The 13,941-nt window shown below is 43.7% G+C and overlaps 1 protein-coding gene across 1 annotated transcript in view; it reads left to right on the forward strand.

Moving 5' to 3' along the window:
* Nucleotides 1-13,941, forward strand: part of LOC139384562 (protogenin A-like) — a 36,898-nt gene that overhangs the window by 11,400 nt on the left and 11,557 nt on the right. Inside the window, exons 3-10 of the mRNA XM_071129399.1 lie at nt 5,470-5,614; nt 5,811-5,944; nt 6,073-6,369; nt 6,474-6,633; nt 7,070-7,317; nt 8,965-9,129; nt 10,044-10,349; nt 12,343-12,531. Of these exons, the coding sequence (XP_070985500.1) occupies nt 5,470-5,614; nt 5,811-5,944; nt 6,073-6,369; nt 6,474-6,633; nt 7,070-7,317; nt 8,965-9,129; nt 10,044-10,349; nt 12,343-12,531 (1,644 nt within the window). The remainder of the gene's footprint in view (nt 1-5,469; nt 5,615-5,810; nt 5,945-6,072; nt 6,370-6,473; nt 6,634-7,069; nt 7,318-8,964; nt 9,130-10,043; nt 10,350-12,342; nt 12,532-13,941) is intronic.

A 13,941-nucleotide genomic window follows, 5' to 3' on the forward strand; every position in this document is an offset into this window, starting at 1 on the left:
GGTGGAGTTTACCTTTAGGCAAGGTTTCTCGAGAGCAGTGCTTGAGATTTACGTTGCTTTTAAGTAGTACTCTGAGAAAGGTTTGTTAAGGATACAGCTAGAAGTGTACCACCTGTGCTGTGTGCTGATTGTCAGTGAAATTTGATGAGTGGTAATAGATCAATTATTCAGGCTTAAGGTGCAAGAAGATGTTGATTGGGGTCCTCTCTGAAGTCAGTGGCAACAGCTGTTCAATCAGAAACGATAAACCTTGCACCTATCTTTGCACGGCTCCTCGTATGTTTTCTTCATTTGTTGCCCACCCCCACCCCTAGATTTTCTCCCCTGGCAAGCCTGCTGTGTTTGATGTGCGTTCAAGGTTTTTTGTGTGCAGAATGTAGAGAAGAGAGGTCATTTCTGTGATAAAGTTAGTGGGGGAGCCTCCGAAGGTAAACACTGGGGAGAGTATATCATTGTTTCACTGGGCTAGCGAGATAACTGAGCCTAGGGAGGGGGGAGAGAGTTGGATAGAGAGAGAGCCCAGGAGAGGTACTCTGATGCCCCTCTCCCCTCCCCTCAGACTGCCTCTTCATCTGTGAGTGCTGATGGCTCCTCGCCCCTGCAGCATAAACAGCATTGGATGTGTGCAGAGGTCAAAGAGCACTGCAGTCTGTTTGTTAATCCATTACTTAAGTGGTGCACATTGCATTCTGAACATGCAGCTGTTTTGAATCTGAAGACACATGTCACGTGTATCTTTGAATTTTCTGATTCCATTTTCTCTGAGTAGTAAATGGGTGAAGAGGATTTTGTTTTATGGTACTTGTTTTGGGTATTTCTGATGTAGTCTTCCTTATATAGTCCTTCACTGATGTAGCCTAGTCCGTTGGTTGCACTGGGTCCCAGTTGTGCCAGGAGTGGTTTGATTTGTTTATGATAATTAAGTTGATGTTATCCAGACCTGGGGCTTTTTGGTAAAGATTTTATTTATCTCAATCCTTCCAAAAATGTGATTTAAATTGAGGTCTGTATCAAGAGCAGCAGTACCATCATTTATTTTAATAAAGTAACTGTCCAGTGTTTCCAGATTTATATGAAATAAGACGTATTATTCATTACAAAACGAGTGAAATAGTTTTCTTTCCAAAAATTTGAATTACGTGTGTTACAATACAGATTTTTTTGTGTTGGAATGGTGTGGGCGTGGGACACACTCTTTTCACGCCACTTCGATACAAAGTGATTTTCGTATCAGGTTTGGAGAGCATTTTCACTAACCCTAACCTTAACCCTTTCCTAACCTTAACCTCAGTCTCCTAATTGGCTATGTTAATTCTCCTAATCTGCTGCGTAAATGCTCCTAACCTGCTATGAAAAAGTCACTTCAGTATCGAAGTGGCATGAAAAGAGTGTTTCCTGTGTGGGCGTACCCCAATAACAGAGTAGACTGCTGATTGGCCATCTCATCCTCCTCAGGAGGATGACATCATACTCCATGAGGAAATAGCAAGCATTTTTGAAACGGTCTGTTTGAGATACAAATTTGATGTGGGTTTTTTTGTGTTTTTTTCTCCATTTATGCTTTGTCCACAAATATGAGTATAGGATCGTGAGTCAACACCATTATTTGGGTATAACTTAACATATTATTAACTTTTAAAAGTAATATTTTCACTGGACAGTAACTTTAAGAAACTATTGACCTGAGGCTTCTTTAGTTGAGAAGGGGGATGGGAGTGGATGACCTTAATGGCTTTTGTTTTTTTTATTTCTTAGTGACTGAAAAGGGGGGGGGAGCATAATGTTCTAGGTTATTTTGTATTACTTTTTTGAAACGATGAACAATCTATTCTAGACATTGAACTACTTGCAACATCATTCTTAACGGTGGATAAGGTTTAGGTGAAATCAGTAATGGGACACACGCTGTGTACATGAAGTTTGTCATGGAGTTTAGTTTCCATACAGTTCAGGTGGTGCCTGACAACCAATCAGTTTCAGGGAAACCCAATCCAAGCAGGATGTTGCCGGACCTCTCCACCAATCATCACCGTCCGGCTGCACTCAGCAGGGCAACACTTTTAGATATATCTGTCATCAGGGGTTCTCTTTATCTCAGGGGGATTAAAGTATAAAATCAGTGGCAAATAATATATAGGTAACACTTGACTTAAAGGAAACAGTTATAATTATGTATTAATTACTATAAGCATATGAGACGTACTACCTAGAGGTAGGCCTAATTAGGAATTAGATGCTGTGAAGAGGTAGCACTTTTCACAAAAGGACTGTGTGTCTGTGAGGGTTGGTTACATGTGATGTTGTACTTTAATGCTGCTGTTAGCATAGAGCAGTCCCTTCAGGTTCCCACTGGCTGGCCATTCATTGGGCCTGTCAAAGACCTCACTTTCAGTATCATCTTTCACTGACTGATCTTCCCAAACTCTGCTGCTCCATGAGCGGGAAATGAATCATCTCAAACAAAATGGATCAAGCTTCCCCTCCTCCTCCACATGGCCTCATAACCAGCTGTGGGCTTAATGACTCTGTGTTTAAATATAAAGAGTTTTACAGCAAGCGTATGAGGAATTTTATTTCAGTTGAATTATTAGCAGTTGTCATTAGGTGGGTCGCTAAAAAATGTTGTGCATGGCACACATTTGACTGATTGAACTCTGCTCATGTGCGTAGATGTGCATAGTAGAGAAGCTAATTAATAAGATGAGCCTAGCAGAGATTTCCTCTGTTCTCTGATCTCCTCTGGGTTTAATGTGCTCCAGCCAGGATGAGCTGACAGGTACAGTGCCTTGCGAAAGTATTCGGCCCCCTTGAACTTTGCGACCTTTTGCCACATTTCAGGCTTCAAACATAAAGATATAAAACTGTATTTTTTTGTGAAGAATCAACAACAAGTGGGACCCAATCATGAAGTGGAACGACATTTATTGGATATTTCAAACTTTTTTAACAAATCAAAAACTGAACAATTGGGCGTGCAAAATTATTCAGCCCCCTTAAGTTAATACTTTGTAGCGCCACCTTTTGCTGCGATTACAGCTGTAAGTCGCTAGGGGTATGTCTCTATCAGTTTTGCACATCGAGAGACTGAATTTTTTTCCCATTCCTCCTTGCAAAACAGCTCGAGCTCAGTGAGGTTGGATGGAGAGCATTTGTGAACAGCAGTTTTCAGTTCTTTCCACAGATTCTCGATTGGATTCAGGTCTGGACTTTGACTTGGCCATTCTAACACCTGGATATGTTTATTTTTGAACCATTCCATTGTAGATTTTGCTTTATGTTTTGGATCATTGTCTTGTTGGAAGACAAATCTCCGTCCCAGTCTCAGGTCTTTTGCAGACTCCATCAGGTTTTCTTCCAGAATGGTCCTGTATTTGGCTCCATCCATCTTCCCATCAATTTTAACCATCTTCCCTGTCCCTGCTGAAGAAAAGCAGGCCCAAACCATGATGCTGCCACCACCATGTTTGACAGTGGGGATGGTGTGTTCAGCTGTGTTGCTTTTACGCCAAACATAACGTTTTGCATTGTTGCCAAAAAGTTCAAATTTGGTTTCATCTGACCAGAGCACCTTCTTCCACATGTTTGGTGTCTCCCAGGTGGCTTGTGGCAAACTTTAAACGACACTTTTTATGGATATCTTTAAGAAATGGCTTTCTTCTTGCCACTCTTCCATAAAGGCCAGATTTGTGCAATATACGACTGATTGTTGTCCTATGGACAGAGTCTCCCACCTCAGCTGTAGATCTCTGCAGTTCATCCAGAGTGATCATGGGCCTCTTGGCTGCATCTCTGATCAGTCTTCTCCTTGTATGAGCTGAAAGTTTAGAGGGACGGCCAGGTCTTGGTAGATTTGCAGTGGTCTGATACTCCTTCCATTTCAATATTATCGCTTGCACAGTGCTCCTTGGGATGTTTAAAGCTTGGGAAATCTTTTTGTATCCAAATCCGGCTTTAAACTTCTTCACAACAGTATCTCGGACCTGCCTGGTGTGTTCCTTGTTCTTCATGATGCTCTCTGCGCTTTTAACGGACCTCTGAGACTATCACAGTGCAGGTGCATTTATACGGAGACTTGATTACATACAGGTGGATTGTATTTATCATCATTAGTCATTTAGGTCAACATTGGATCATTCAGAGATCCTCACTGAACTTCTGGAGAGAGTTTGCTGCACTGAAAGTAAAGGGGCTGAATAATTTTGCACGCCTAATTTTTCAGTTTTTTATTTGTTAAAAAAGTTAGAAATATCCTATAAACGTCGTTCCACTTCATGATTGTGTCCCGCTTGTTGTTGATTCTTCACAAAACAATACAGTTTTATATCTTTATGTTTGAAGCCTGAAATGTGGCAAAAGGTCGCAAAGTTCAAGGGGGCCGAATACTTTCGCAAGGCACTGTACATGTAACATGCTGGTTTGTTTAGGTTAGTTAAGGCCTCGGGAACCCTGTCTGATATGCGATGTCTGGTGCTTGTATAACACCTAATTTGAGGGAGAACTGGAGCTTATGCATTTTCAAAGAGAAGGTGAGAGACAGAGCAATGTTTTGTAAGGAGAAAAAAAACAACAGCTGATTTCAATAGTGGACTAACCAACATCTCAGGGCAAAGGGTCTTCCTGTGACTGTCTTGATTAGACGGCAATGCATCAACACATGAACTCTGTCTAGGCTGTAAGGAGAGGAGGTCAGGGAGAGAATTTGTCTTGGAAGGGTAAGGTTGGATGGATTGTGGGGCTCTTCAGATCTTGCTGTCAACAGCCCTTATGATTATTCTTGGCAAATGTTCAATCTCAGTGCTGATGTACAGCATTTAGGTTGATTTTAATAGGATATAGCTTTCTTGTTGGGACATGGCAGCTCCTTGGCAAGTAGTTTCATGGACAATTATATGAATAAGGGGGATGGCAGTTGGGGTAGTGATCATTTCGGTATAATTGTGCGCATAGATTTTCCTATTTTCACTGAAAATTCTAAGAATGAGGTTCAGCTTCGCAGCACTACAGTCTCACTATCAGGCAGATACTGAAGTGGGTTGGCCTTTGCTGGGTATGGCTTTAGTGAGATGGTAACCTGAAAGTGAAGTAATGTATATTTATAAGATATGCCTGGCAGATCAATATATTCCCTTATTTCCATAAATGTCATTGATTTCCATTTTAACTGAACAGTGCCCTTAAGTCCTAAGATACAGAGGCTTAGTTTGATAGAAAGACATGTAACTTTATCCACCAAGATGAGCTGCCGAGCAAGAGAGGATATTGGGCCATGAACATACATTTTTGTGATGATTGGTCTTATAGATCCGAATGGAGGAAAATAAAATACTAGAAAAACAGAATTTCACAGTTCTTGCTTTCTAATGGCTGCATTGCTAGTAATCAGATCTGTGCAAACATGTATTGTACATTAGAGAATGTGTCTACTGTTGGAGTACACAGTGTCTCACCATTTCTTGTTTTGTTCTGTAGGTATCTCCCCCTTTACAAATCAGCCAACTTCCATTGTGGTGACAGAAGGATCAGTCACCCGTTTCACCTGCAAAGTCACTGCAAGCCCTCCACCCATCATCACCTGGGAGTTCAATCGGGTCACGTTACCGCTGGCAACTAATAGGTATGCATTCTCATTATTTCATTATCATGCCATGTCATTAACTTTATCTTTAGATGAGGTTTGAGATTATTGGAGAAGTCTTTTACGACTTTAAACTGTACGTCTGTATGTCAGAGGGATAGAAATATCAGAGCTGTGTGCTCATCCACTAATATCTATGATGTACTGATTGTCTTTGTGTTCTTGTCTCTCCCAGAATCACAGTCCTGCCCAGCGGCGTTTTGCAGATCCATGGGGTGGAAAAAGGGGATGCTGGGAACTATCGTTGTGTGGCGACCAACATCGCCAATCGTCGCCGGAGTACAGAGGCAACCCTCACTGTCACTCCAGGTGGGAGATTAAAACATAATATATTCACAAGCATTGCATCAAACGTTAAAAGCCCAATAAAAGCCAAGTTATATTTATGTTGAGTAGTGAAGTGGGCACCCTGGTCAAATCCTGTCTCCCCTCCACAGCTCCAAGCCCCAAACTGCCTCAGAGGCCTCGTATCATTGCCGGGCCCCAGAATATCACTGTGTCCCTGCACCAAAGTGCCATCCTGGAATGCATGGCTACAGGGAACCCCCGACCCCTCATCTCCTGGAGCCGAGCCGACAGCAAGTCCATCGACGTGTTCAACACCAAGGTGCTGGGCAATGGCAACCTCATCATCTCTGACATCAAACCCCAACACGGAGGAGTGTACATGTGCAGAGCCACTACCCCTGGCACGCGCAACTATACCATCGCCACAGCCAACATCACTGTGCTAGGTAAACACATGTTAGCTGTCTGTGTAGAGGTCCTATAAGTGTCAGTTGTTATTACAGACATGATTGTTGGTGTTTGTTACATCTATGACGTTTCCCTTATCCAGCGCCTCCGTCCTTGGTGGAGTGGCCGGAGAGTCTGACCCGTCCGCGTGCGGGCACGGCCCGCTTTGTGTGCCAGGCTGAGGGGGTTCCCCTGCCCCACATCACTTGGCTGAAGAACGGAGAGAAGGTCCATTCCAACGGACGCATCAAGATGTACAACAGGTCTGAGCTCTAACACCAAATCGACTGTAGCTAATAACTCTCTGCTCCTGTTTGTCTCCCTCTCAATTCTTTATTTATATGATCATCCCATTGTTTTATAAATCCTTGCCTCCTAAACACCAACCATATTGTATGTTCTGCTGTATGTTAATTGAAACAGAATCCCTAATTACTTTACCCCACAGGTAGGTGTCTTTGTTGATAGTTGCCCTTTCCCACAGAAGAAAGGAAGCTGAATAATTTACAAACGTGCTAAAGGCATTTCAGTGGATTTCCCACTAATTTGCTTCCTCTGCTAGTACCACTGCCTTGGCTTGTTAACGGTTTCTGATTTGAAAAAGAATGATAGAGCTGGTAAGCAACGGGTTTTGTATTGGTAGGTGAAGCTGGAGGAGGGACAGAAGTCTAATATGGCCATGTGTGTTTTGTCCCACAGTAAATTGGTGATCAACCAGATCATCCCTGAGGATGATGCCATCTACCAGTGCCAGGTAGAGAATGAGCAGGGCTCTGTGCTGTCCATGGCCCGGCTCATAGTGGTGATGTCAGAGGACCGGCCCAGTGCGCCCAGGAACATCCGGGCTGACACTGTATCCAGCTCCGCCATCTTGCTGGCCTGGGAGAGACCACTGTACAACTCAGACAAAGTGATTGCCTACTCTGTGCACTACATGAAGGCTGAAGGTGAGACATGATGGCCAATTCAGGGGGAGCCTCTTCTATGTCTTGTACCTTTTCAAACAGAAACTATTTTTGCTGTTGGCAGGATAAAGTTAATGTCGTATGTATTAGGGAATTCCATATTAATGGCCTTGGTAGCCCCAGGAGTTAACAGTTCACACTGTTTAGAGTCCTGAATGCTCCGCTTCCTCCTTGCCCCCAGAACAGAATGTGGAGGATTGACCATCTGTTGTTAATAGTTGGTTGCTGGGCAGAGGTCAAGGAAAACGATGATTACTGCACCGAAGAAAGAACAGCAGCTTACTCTGTACAAACAGGACTGGCCTTCCATAGGCGATCTCAAGCCCTGTGCATTGGTTTTAAATGTGCAGGAACCCCCTACACTAGATGAGATGCTGGATAGACAGGAACCAATCACGAGAATACAAGGGCTGTACTGTAGTCACTAAACCTCAGTCATTGACTGCTGGACCTTTAGCTTTCCTGGGAACCTGTATTGTTGATGAAGAGGCACCAAGAGTCACATTCAAACAATGTAACAGTTCAGCACAAATGTTATCCAGTTCATTCAGGCACGGTTGTTCATCGCCGGCTATGGAATACCATTGTATAGGCCAAATGTACGAATTCCATGCAGCAAAAGAAACACCTGCTAGGCTATGTAAGGATAAGGACGTTAACGGATGTAAGTTAGAAAATCTGCCCCTTTCTCCTTAAATAACTGGCGTCTGTAAAGGATTTGGTGCACTTGATTAAGATTACGTGAAACATTCTGTCCGGTCTCAGAGAATGGCTGGCTGTTGAGATTGACAGTAGTAGTAGCACTAATGCATTCTGCACCTGAGGTCTCAGACACAGAGCCTTGGCACTAAATGGAGGTTCTAATGAAAGGAGGAACTAATTAGTCTGTGTGTTGGAGTGTGCTAATCCAACAGAGGAGATTCTGTCAAGGCACTGGGACAGTGTGAGCTGGACTGGGAGGGAGGCTTTGTGTGTCTTTTCAGGGAGGTTTCCTGGGCCTTTCAGGCCCCCGGACAAGGCCTTTTCTGTTTACTCTCAAGGATCTTGTTTACCAGGTCAGAAATCAGGCTGGACAATTCAATATGTCCTGGCTACAAGTGAGTTTTTTGCAGGACCTTCCTAATCTGTGCTAATTAAACTGCTATTAGGCTCAGCCAGCAATGTGGGAAAATTGAATGCTGGAATTTGGCCCCAGCAATGTTGATGAAATTGTCTATAAAAGGGGAAGGAACCAGTTTGATTGAGTTGACACTTTTTGTATATTGTTCATACTGAATGGACCAGAAGCCCACCGTTAGAGACAGATGTACATCGTAACTTTGTAAGAATCAGGCGCCTCAGAAAAGGAGGTTCCTAAAGCTAAAGTGATTATGTTCTAATTGCTCTGTATACTGAGAGAAATCATTGAATGATGATTATGGAAAGTTATCAAAAGTTGTCTTTGTACTCAGAATGTATGCAAATCTTCATATACCCTTTTATGATTAGGTCCCCCTTTAGTGCCCTAAAGAGTTTGCATTGAAGGATCAGATCCCCTCTGAACTCCTTGCCTGTACATGCAGCTTACAGCTCTGTGGGTGGTAATTGATTAATTGATTAAATGTGTGCCCTTTTCTTCCCTGAAACCAGGCTTGAACAATGAGGAATATCAGGTTGTCATTGGCAACGACACAACCCGGTACATTATTGATGACCTGGAGTCAGCGCGGAACTACACCTTCTACATCGTGGCCTACATGCCCATGGGAGCCAGCCGCATGTCAGACCATGTGTTCCAGCACACCCTGGAGGATGGTGAGGCCTCGTCGTTTACATACACAAACATACAGTCCACCCTGGCCTTTATCAGGCTGTAACCCAGGGAAACAGAGGTAATGTGCAGCCATAACTGTCACCCCAGGATGAATAAAAACACCCCCAGATGAATAGTAAAGAGAATGCTTCATATTGATCCTGTAGTCATTGTGTAAGGTCTTCTATCATTCTAATGGAGGACTCAGAGGATGTTTTCCAGTGTGTTTAAACTGTAATGAATAGGCTGTAGAGAGTGGGCAGTACTGTAGGTCCTGTAATGAATCTAGTGGGGCTGACCCCTGGCTGTCTAATTGGGGTCGTCTCTAAGAGGTGCGTCAGAGGAATAGAGGAGTCTAATAAGGAAGGATTAGATGGTGGACCACTCGGCTGGTTAAACATTAGTCAGGCTGATCTTTAGAGATCAGGAATGACCCTCTCTTCTAAAATCTAACTCCCCACAAGGGCCCTTTACAGTTCACACCACCCCATTAAATGTTTCTGCACTGTGCAACCGTGACTACCACTTATGATCAAGGAAAATTACATTTCTTACATGTTCCATAGAACATAACTGGTCTATTGTCCTTGGCTATGGGAACATCTGTCACATGATTGCATACCAGTCTAAATCAGATCACATCTATTTATTGTGTACACTTGCAGACTTACTGAATTGATTATCCAGTATGACTGAGTGTGACGCACAGTGAGCTGATTTGTATCTCTGGGTTTGTTCATTATAGTCTCAGTAGCTGGCTGTTACTTTAGAAATCACAACTCTTCCTTTGGTCCCCACCAAAACACGATACAAAACAACCATAAATATAGACAGAAACCAGGGACAGTAACACAGTAATGAACAAGTTGGTGACTGTATAAGCCTCTACATGACCACTCTGTCTCCCTCTCCACAGTGCCCCTGCGTGCCCCAGAGCTCAGCCTCACCAGCCGCAGCCCCACAGACATCCAGGTGTCCTGGCAGCCCCTTGCAGCCAAGCTAAGCCGAGGCCGGGTGTCGGCCTACCGCTTGTCCTATCGTACCAGCGTTGACCAGGCCGTCACCCAGCTGGAGCTTCCTGGGGAGAAAACCCAGTATCTCCTGGAGGGCCTGCAGCCCGACACCATCTACCTCCTTCGAATCGCTGCAGCCACTAGTGTGGGCTGGGGGGAACAGTCAGCCTGGACCTCCCACCGCACCCCTAAGGCGTCCAGCGCCAAAGGTACTTACACATGCTCCTCAGTAGTAGTGATGAGTTATTGGCTGCTCCTTGATGGTCCAATGCTAGGTTTCTGCATGCACATATGATGTTTGTACAGATATGATTACAACTGTATGACTTCTAATCAATCAAAGACAAAAGACATAAGTAAGCCATAACATCTTTGATGAACTGGAATTTCAACCTTAGATTTGTGAAGCTACCAGCCTGCCACATCATATAAATAAACATGTAAGGCCTTACTTCCTGCACGGACTTATCATGCACAGTAAAAGCATCATGCCTTGCAGGCGCCCAGCGAGCGCACACTTCCCTCTACACATAGTCAATATAGGAGCAAAGAGGCTGGATTATCTCTGAACCTTTCTTCTTCCCAGTCCTCTGCTGAGTGTCTGAGAGAGAGCCATGAGAAGAGCGTCCTCTCTAATAATCTTGTTAAGGCATTGCGTTTGTTACTCCATGACCTTTGGCCCTCTGTCAGTAACATCAGAATGGCTTCAGTCATGGGTCATAAAAGAGAGGGACCCAGGCCTCTGGGTGGGAGGAAGAATAGTTCTGTTTAGAGCTCCATCTGAGCCTCAGGGGTGGGGGAGGGGACTGCTGCCCTCTCTCGCTCTGTCCTTTTGGAAAAAAACTGGATCTTTTCTACAATTCTGCCAGGATCATGTCGGCTGAATAGGCATTCTGTCAGTAGAACTGAGGACCTGGCTCATCTCTGCTAGTGTGTTTGTGCCTGGCTGTGTATCTGTGTGTCAGGCTGGGGCATGGTATGTATGTGCCTCTGGTTAAGGGCTACAGGCTGGGAGCCGGTTATTTCCATCAGATAAAGCCAGTGAGCAGCTGGGTGGAGAGCATTCCTGTTTTCAAGGAACAAGACAAGCTACAGAGTCAACTTGCTCACAGCCTGCCACCCTGCATCTCTTGCAATACAATGCGTTTTGGTGACTTTGACCCTATTTGTCCAGCAAATTATTTCTGGGAAATCTAAATTAGCATGTTTCTGCCATGTTAAGTGGTTTACACTTAATAATTTGGGTATCCCAAACAAATGTGTTCCTGAACAGGTCTTTAATTTGTTAAGGACTAGCTAACCTTTCATAATAAATAGTTGTGGACTGTCAATAGTATCAAGGCTCTGAATGGTATCTGAATATGAAGCAAATTGACCTTTATGAACACATAAGGTAAAGAAGGCCTGATCGGGAAGCAGGGGTTGGGTGGGTTTCATATTCTCCCTTGACTTGGTACTATTCCAGAAGAGCTGGTCAAAATAAAGACATCTGAATAAAAATGAATAGTCATGCAGGTTGAACTCTGTATATAAATAGTACACATGACCTTTAAAAAGAGAGATTCTGTTTGAACCTTACATCCTCAGAACTGTCCTCAATAAATCAAATTGTATTGGTCACATACACATATTTAGCTGATGTTATTGCAGGTGTAGTGAAATGCTTGTGGTAAGAAATAACACAAACAAAAACAATACTGCAAAGTTGCTTGGGAGCTAGAAGCAGGGCTGCCAAGTCTGTCGGCACCATCTTCACAAAATAATTACATTAAATAAATACTCTCTACAGGTCTCTCTCTCTCTTCATGTCTCCCCACAGTGACTCTAACCACAGATCTCTCTCTCTTCATGTCTCCTCACAGTGCCTCTAACCACAGATCTCTCTCTCTTCATGTCTCCCCACAGCGACTAACTACAGATTTCTCTCTCTTCATGTCTCCCCACAGTGACTCTAACCACAGATCTCTCTCTCTTCATGTCTCCTCACAGTGCCTCTAACCACAGATCTCTCTCTCTTCATGTCTCCCCACAGCGACTAACTACAGATTTCTCTCTCTTCATGTCTCCCCACAGTGACTCTAACCACAGATCTCTCTCTCTTCGTGTCTCCTCACAGTGCCTCTAACCACAGGTCTATCTCTCTTCATGTCTCCTCACAGTGCATCTAACCACAGGTCTATCTCTCTTCGTGTCTCCTCACAGTGCCTCTGGCCCCAGAGCTACAGTTGGAGCCTCTGAACTGCACCACCATCATAGTGCGCTGGCAGCTGGCACCAGGAAACTCTGTCAGCATCCAGGGCTACAGGCTGTTCTACCACGAGGAGAGCCAGGCTGAGAATTCCCCCATTCAGCTGCGTGTCCAGGACAACAGGCACACCATTGGAGGCCTGGGTGAGTAGACACCACATAGTACACCCGCCCTATGATCTCACATTGTTGCTGATGACATTTGTCTTGATTTTGGATTTCAATTGCAAAATTAAGAATATGTTCTAGTCAATGCATGGTTACACAATGAAAGTCCTCCTTAAATTTGATTCAGATCAAAGATGCTCTTAAAAAAACATTTGAATTGTCCTCACCAGGCATGTTTAAGGGCTTTTTAGGATCAGAAAATCCCATTAGTTTGGGAAGGACAAAGTATTTTCATGTGAGTTGTGGGGGCTCATGTCCAGAGGTCCAGATAGAAGCCAACCCCCCATGACCTTACGGCCCTGGCCTGGTTTCCAATGTATGTCCCCCCCCAACAGCTTTAGAAATAGCTGTTTGCTGGGACTAAGGAAGGGGTGTTGGGCATATGCTGGTTCTCTGGCCTCTGGGTCAAATTCATTTTGTCACGTTGGAGAGTGTGGAAGGAAAGGGAGTCCCACACCACTGCAGTGGACAACTGACCATCTGTGGCCAGAGGAGGTCGGCCAGGTGGCCAGCAGCTGAATTTTGAATCAGGAAGCTCTGGTACTAGACCAGGATTAGAAAGCATAGGTGGGAATGGGGGGTAAATACAGTATGTGTCCTTTCTTTACCTTTTTGTTTTCTTGCTACAGTATGTGTTTTGTCATGGAGGGGTCTTACTGTGATAGGGGCGATAACTATGACTGCTGAAACTTCCTCCATTTTGCCACCAGCTGTTGTTTAGAATAACACAAGGCTATATTGTTGAGTAGGTTTTAAAGTGCTGTACTTTATGAAATATATGTTGTTTTGAATGGATAATTATTTTCAAAATAGAGTATTTTTATAAAGCTTGAGGTAAAACCTATTGGAGAGATAAGAGAAAGAACATAGGAAGTCTGGCTTTTTGTGTGCATTCTCCTTTTCCTCATGAACCACATTTTCCTCCTGGAATAATGAACATAGTGGACAAACAAGTTGTAGTAATGTGACATAGATAGATATCACCAAAACACACTTACTATGCCTTGGTTTTTCATTAGTTTCTCATTAAAACAGTTTAATGACCTCAAATGTGCTTGTTTGATAGAATAGCTGGCAGAAGTGTATTCCAGGGCTGCCTTTAGAGGAGAGGGAAGCTGTTATTGTGGAGCAGATTTATGGTGTGTTTTATGACTGCTGTGAGCAGAGCATTTGGAGGAGAATTCACATCAAAGGCTTTCATTGTGTTAGGCTTTAAAGGGCCACAAAAGAGACTTAAATGACCAAGAGTCAACCAAATTCAGCCCCTCACCACTTGTAGCTGAGCTTTTCTGTAAATACATACAGTGGGGGAAAAAAGTATTTAGTCAGCCACCAATTGTGCAAGTTCTCCCACTTAAAAAGTTTTGTTATTGACCAAATACTTAT

Source organism: Oncorhynchus clarkii, chromosome 26 (genome assembly GCF_045791955.1).
Source record: "Oncorhynchus clarkii lewisi isolate Uvic-CL-2024 chromosome 26, UVic_Ocla_1.0, whole genome shotgun sequence".
Taxonomy (NCBI): Eukaryota; Metazoa; Chordata; class Actinopteri; order Salmoniformes; family Salmonidae; genus Oncorhynchus; species Oncorhynchus clarkii.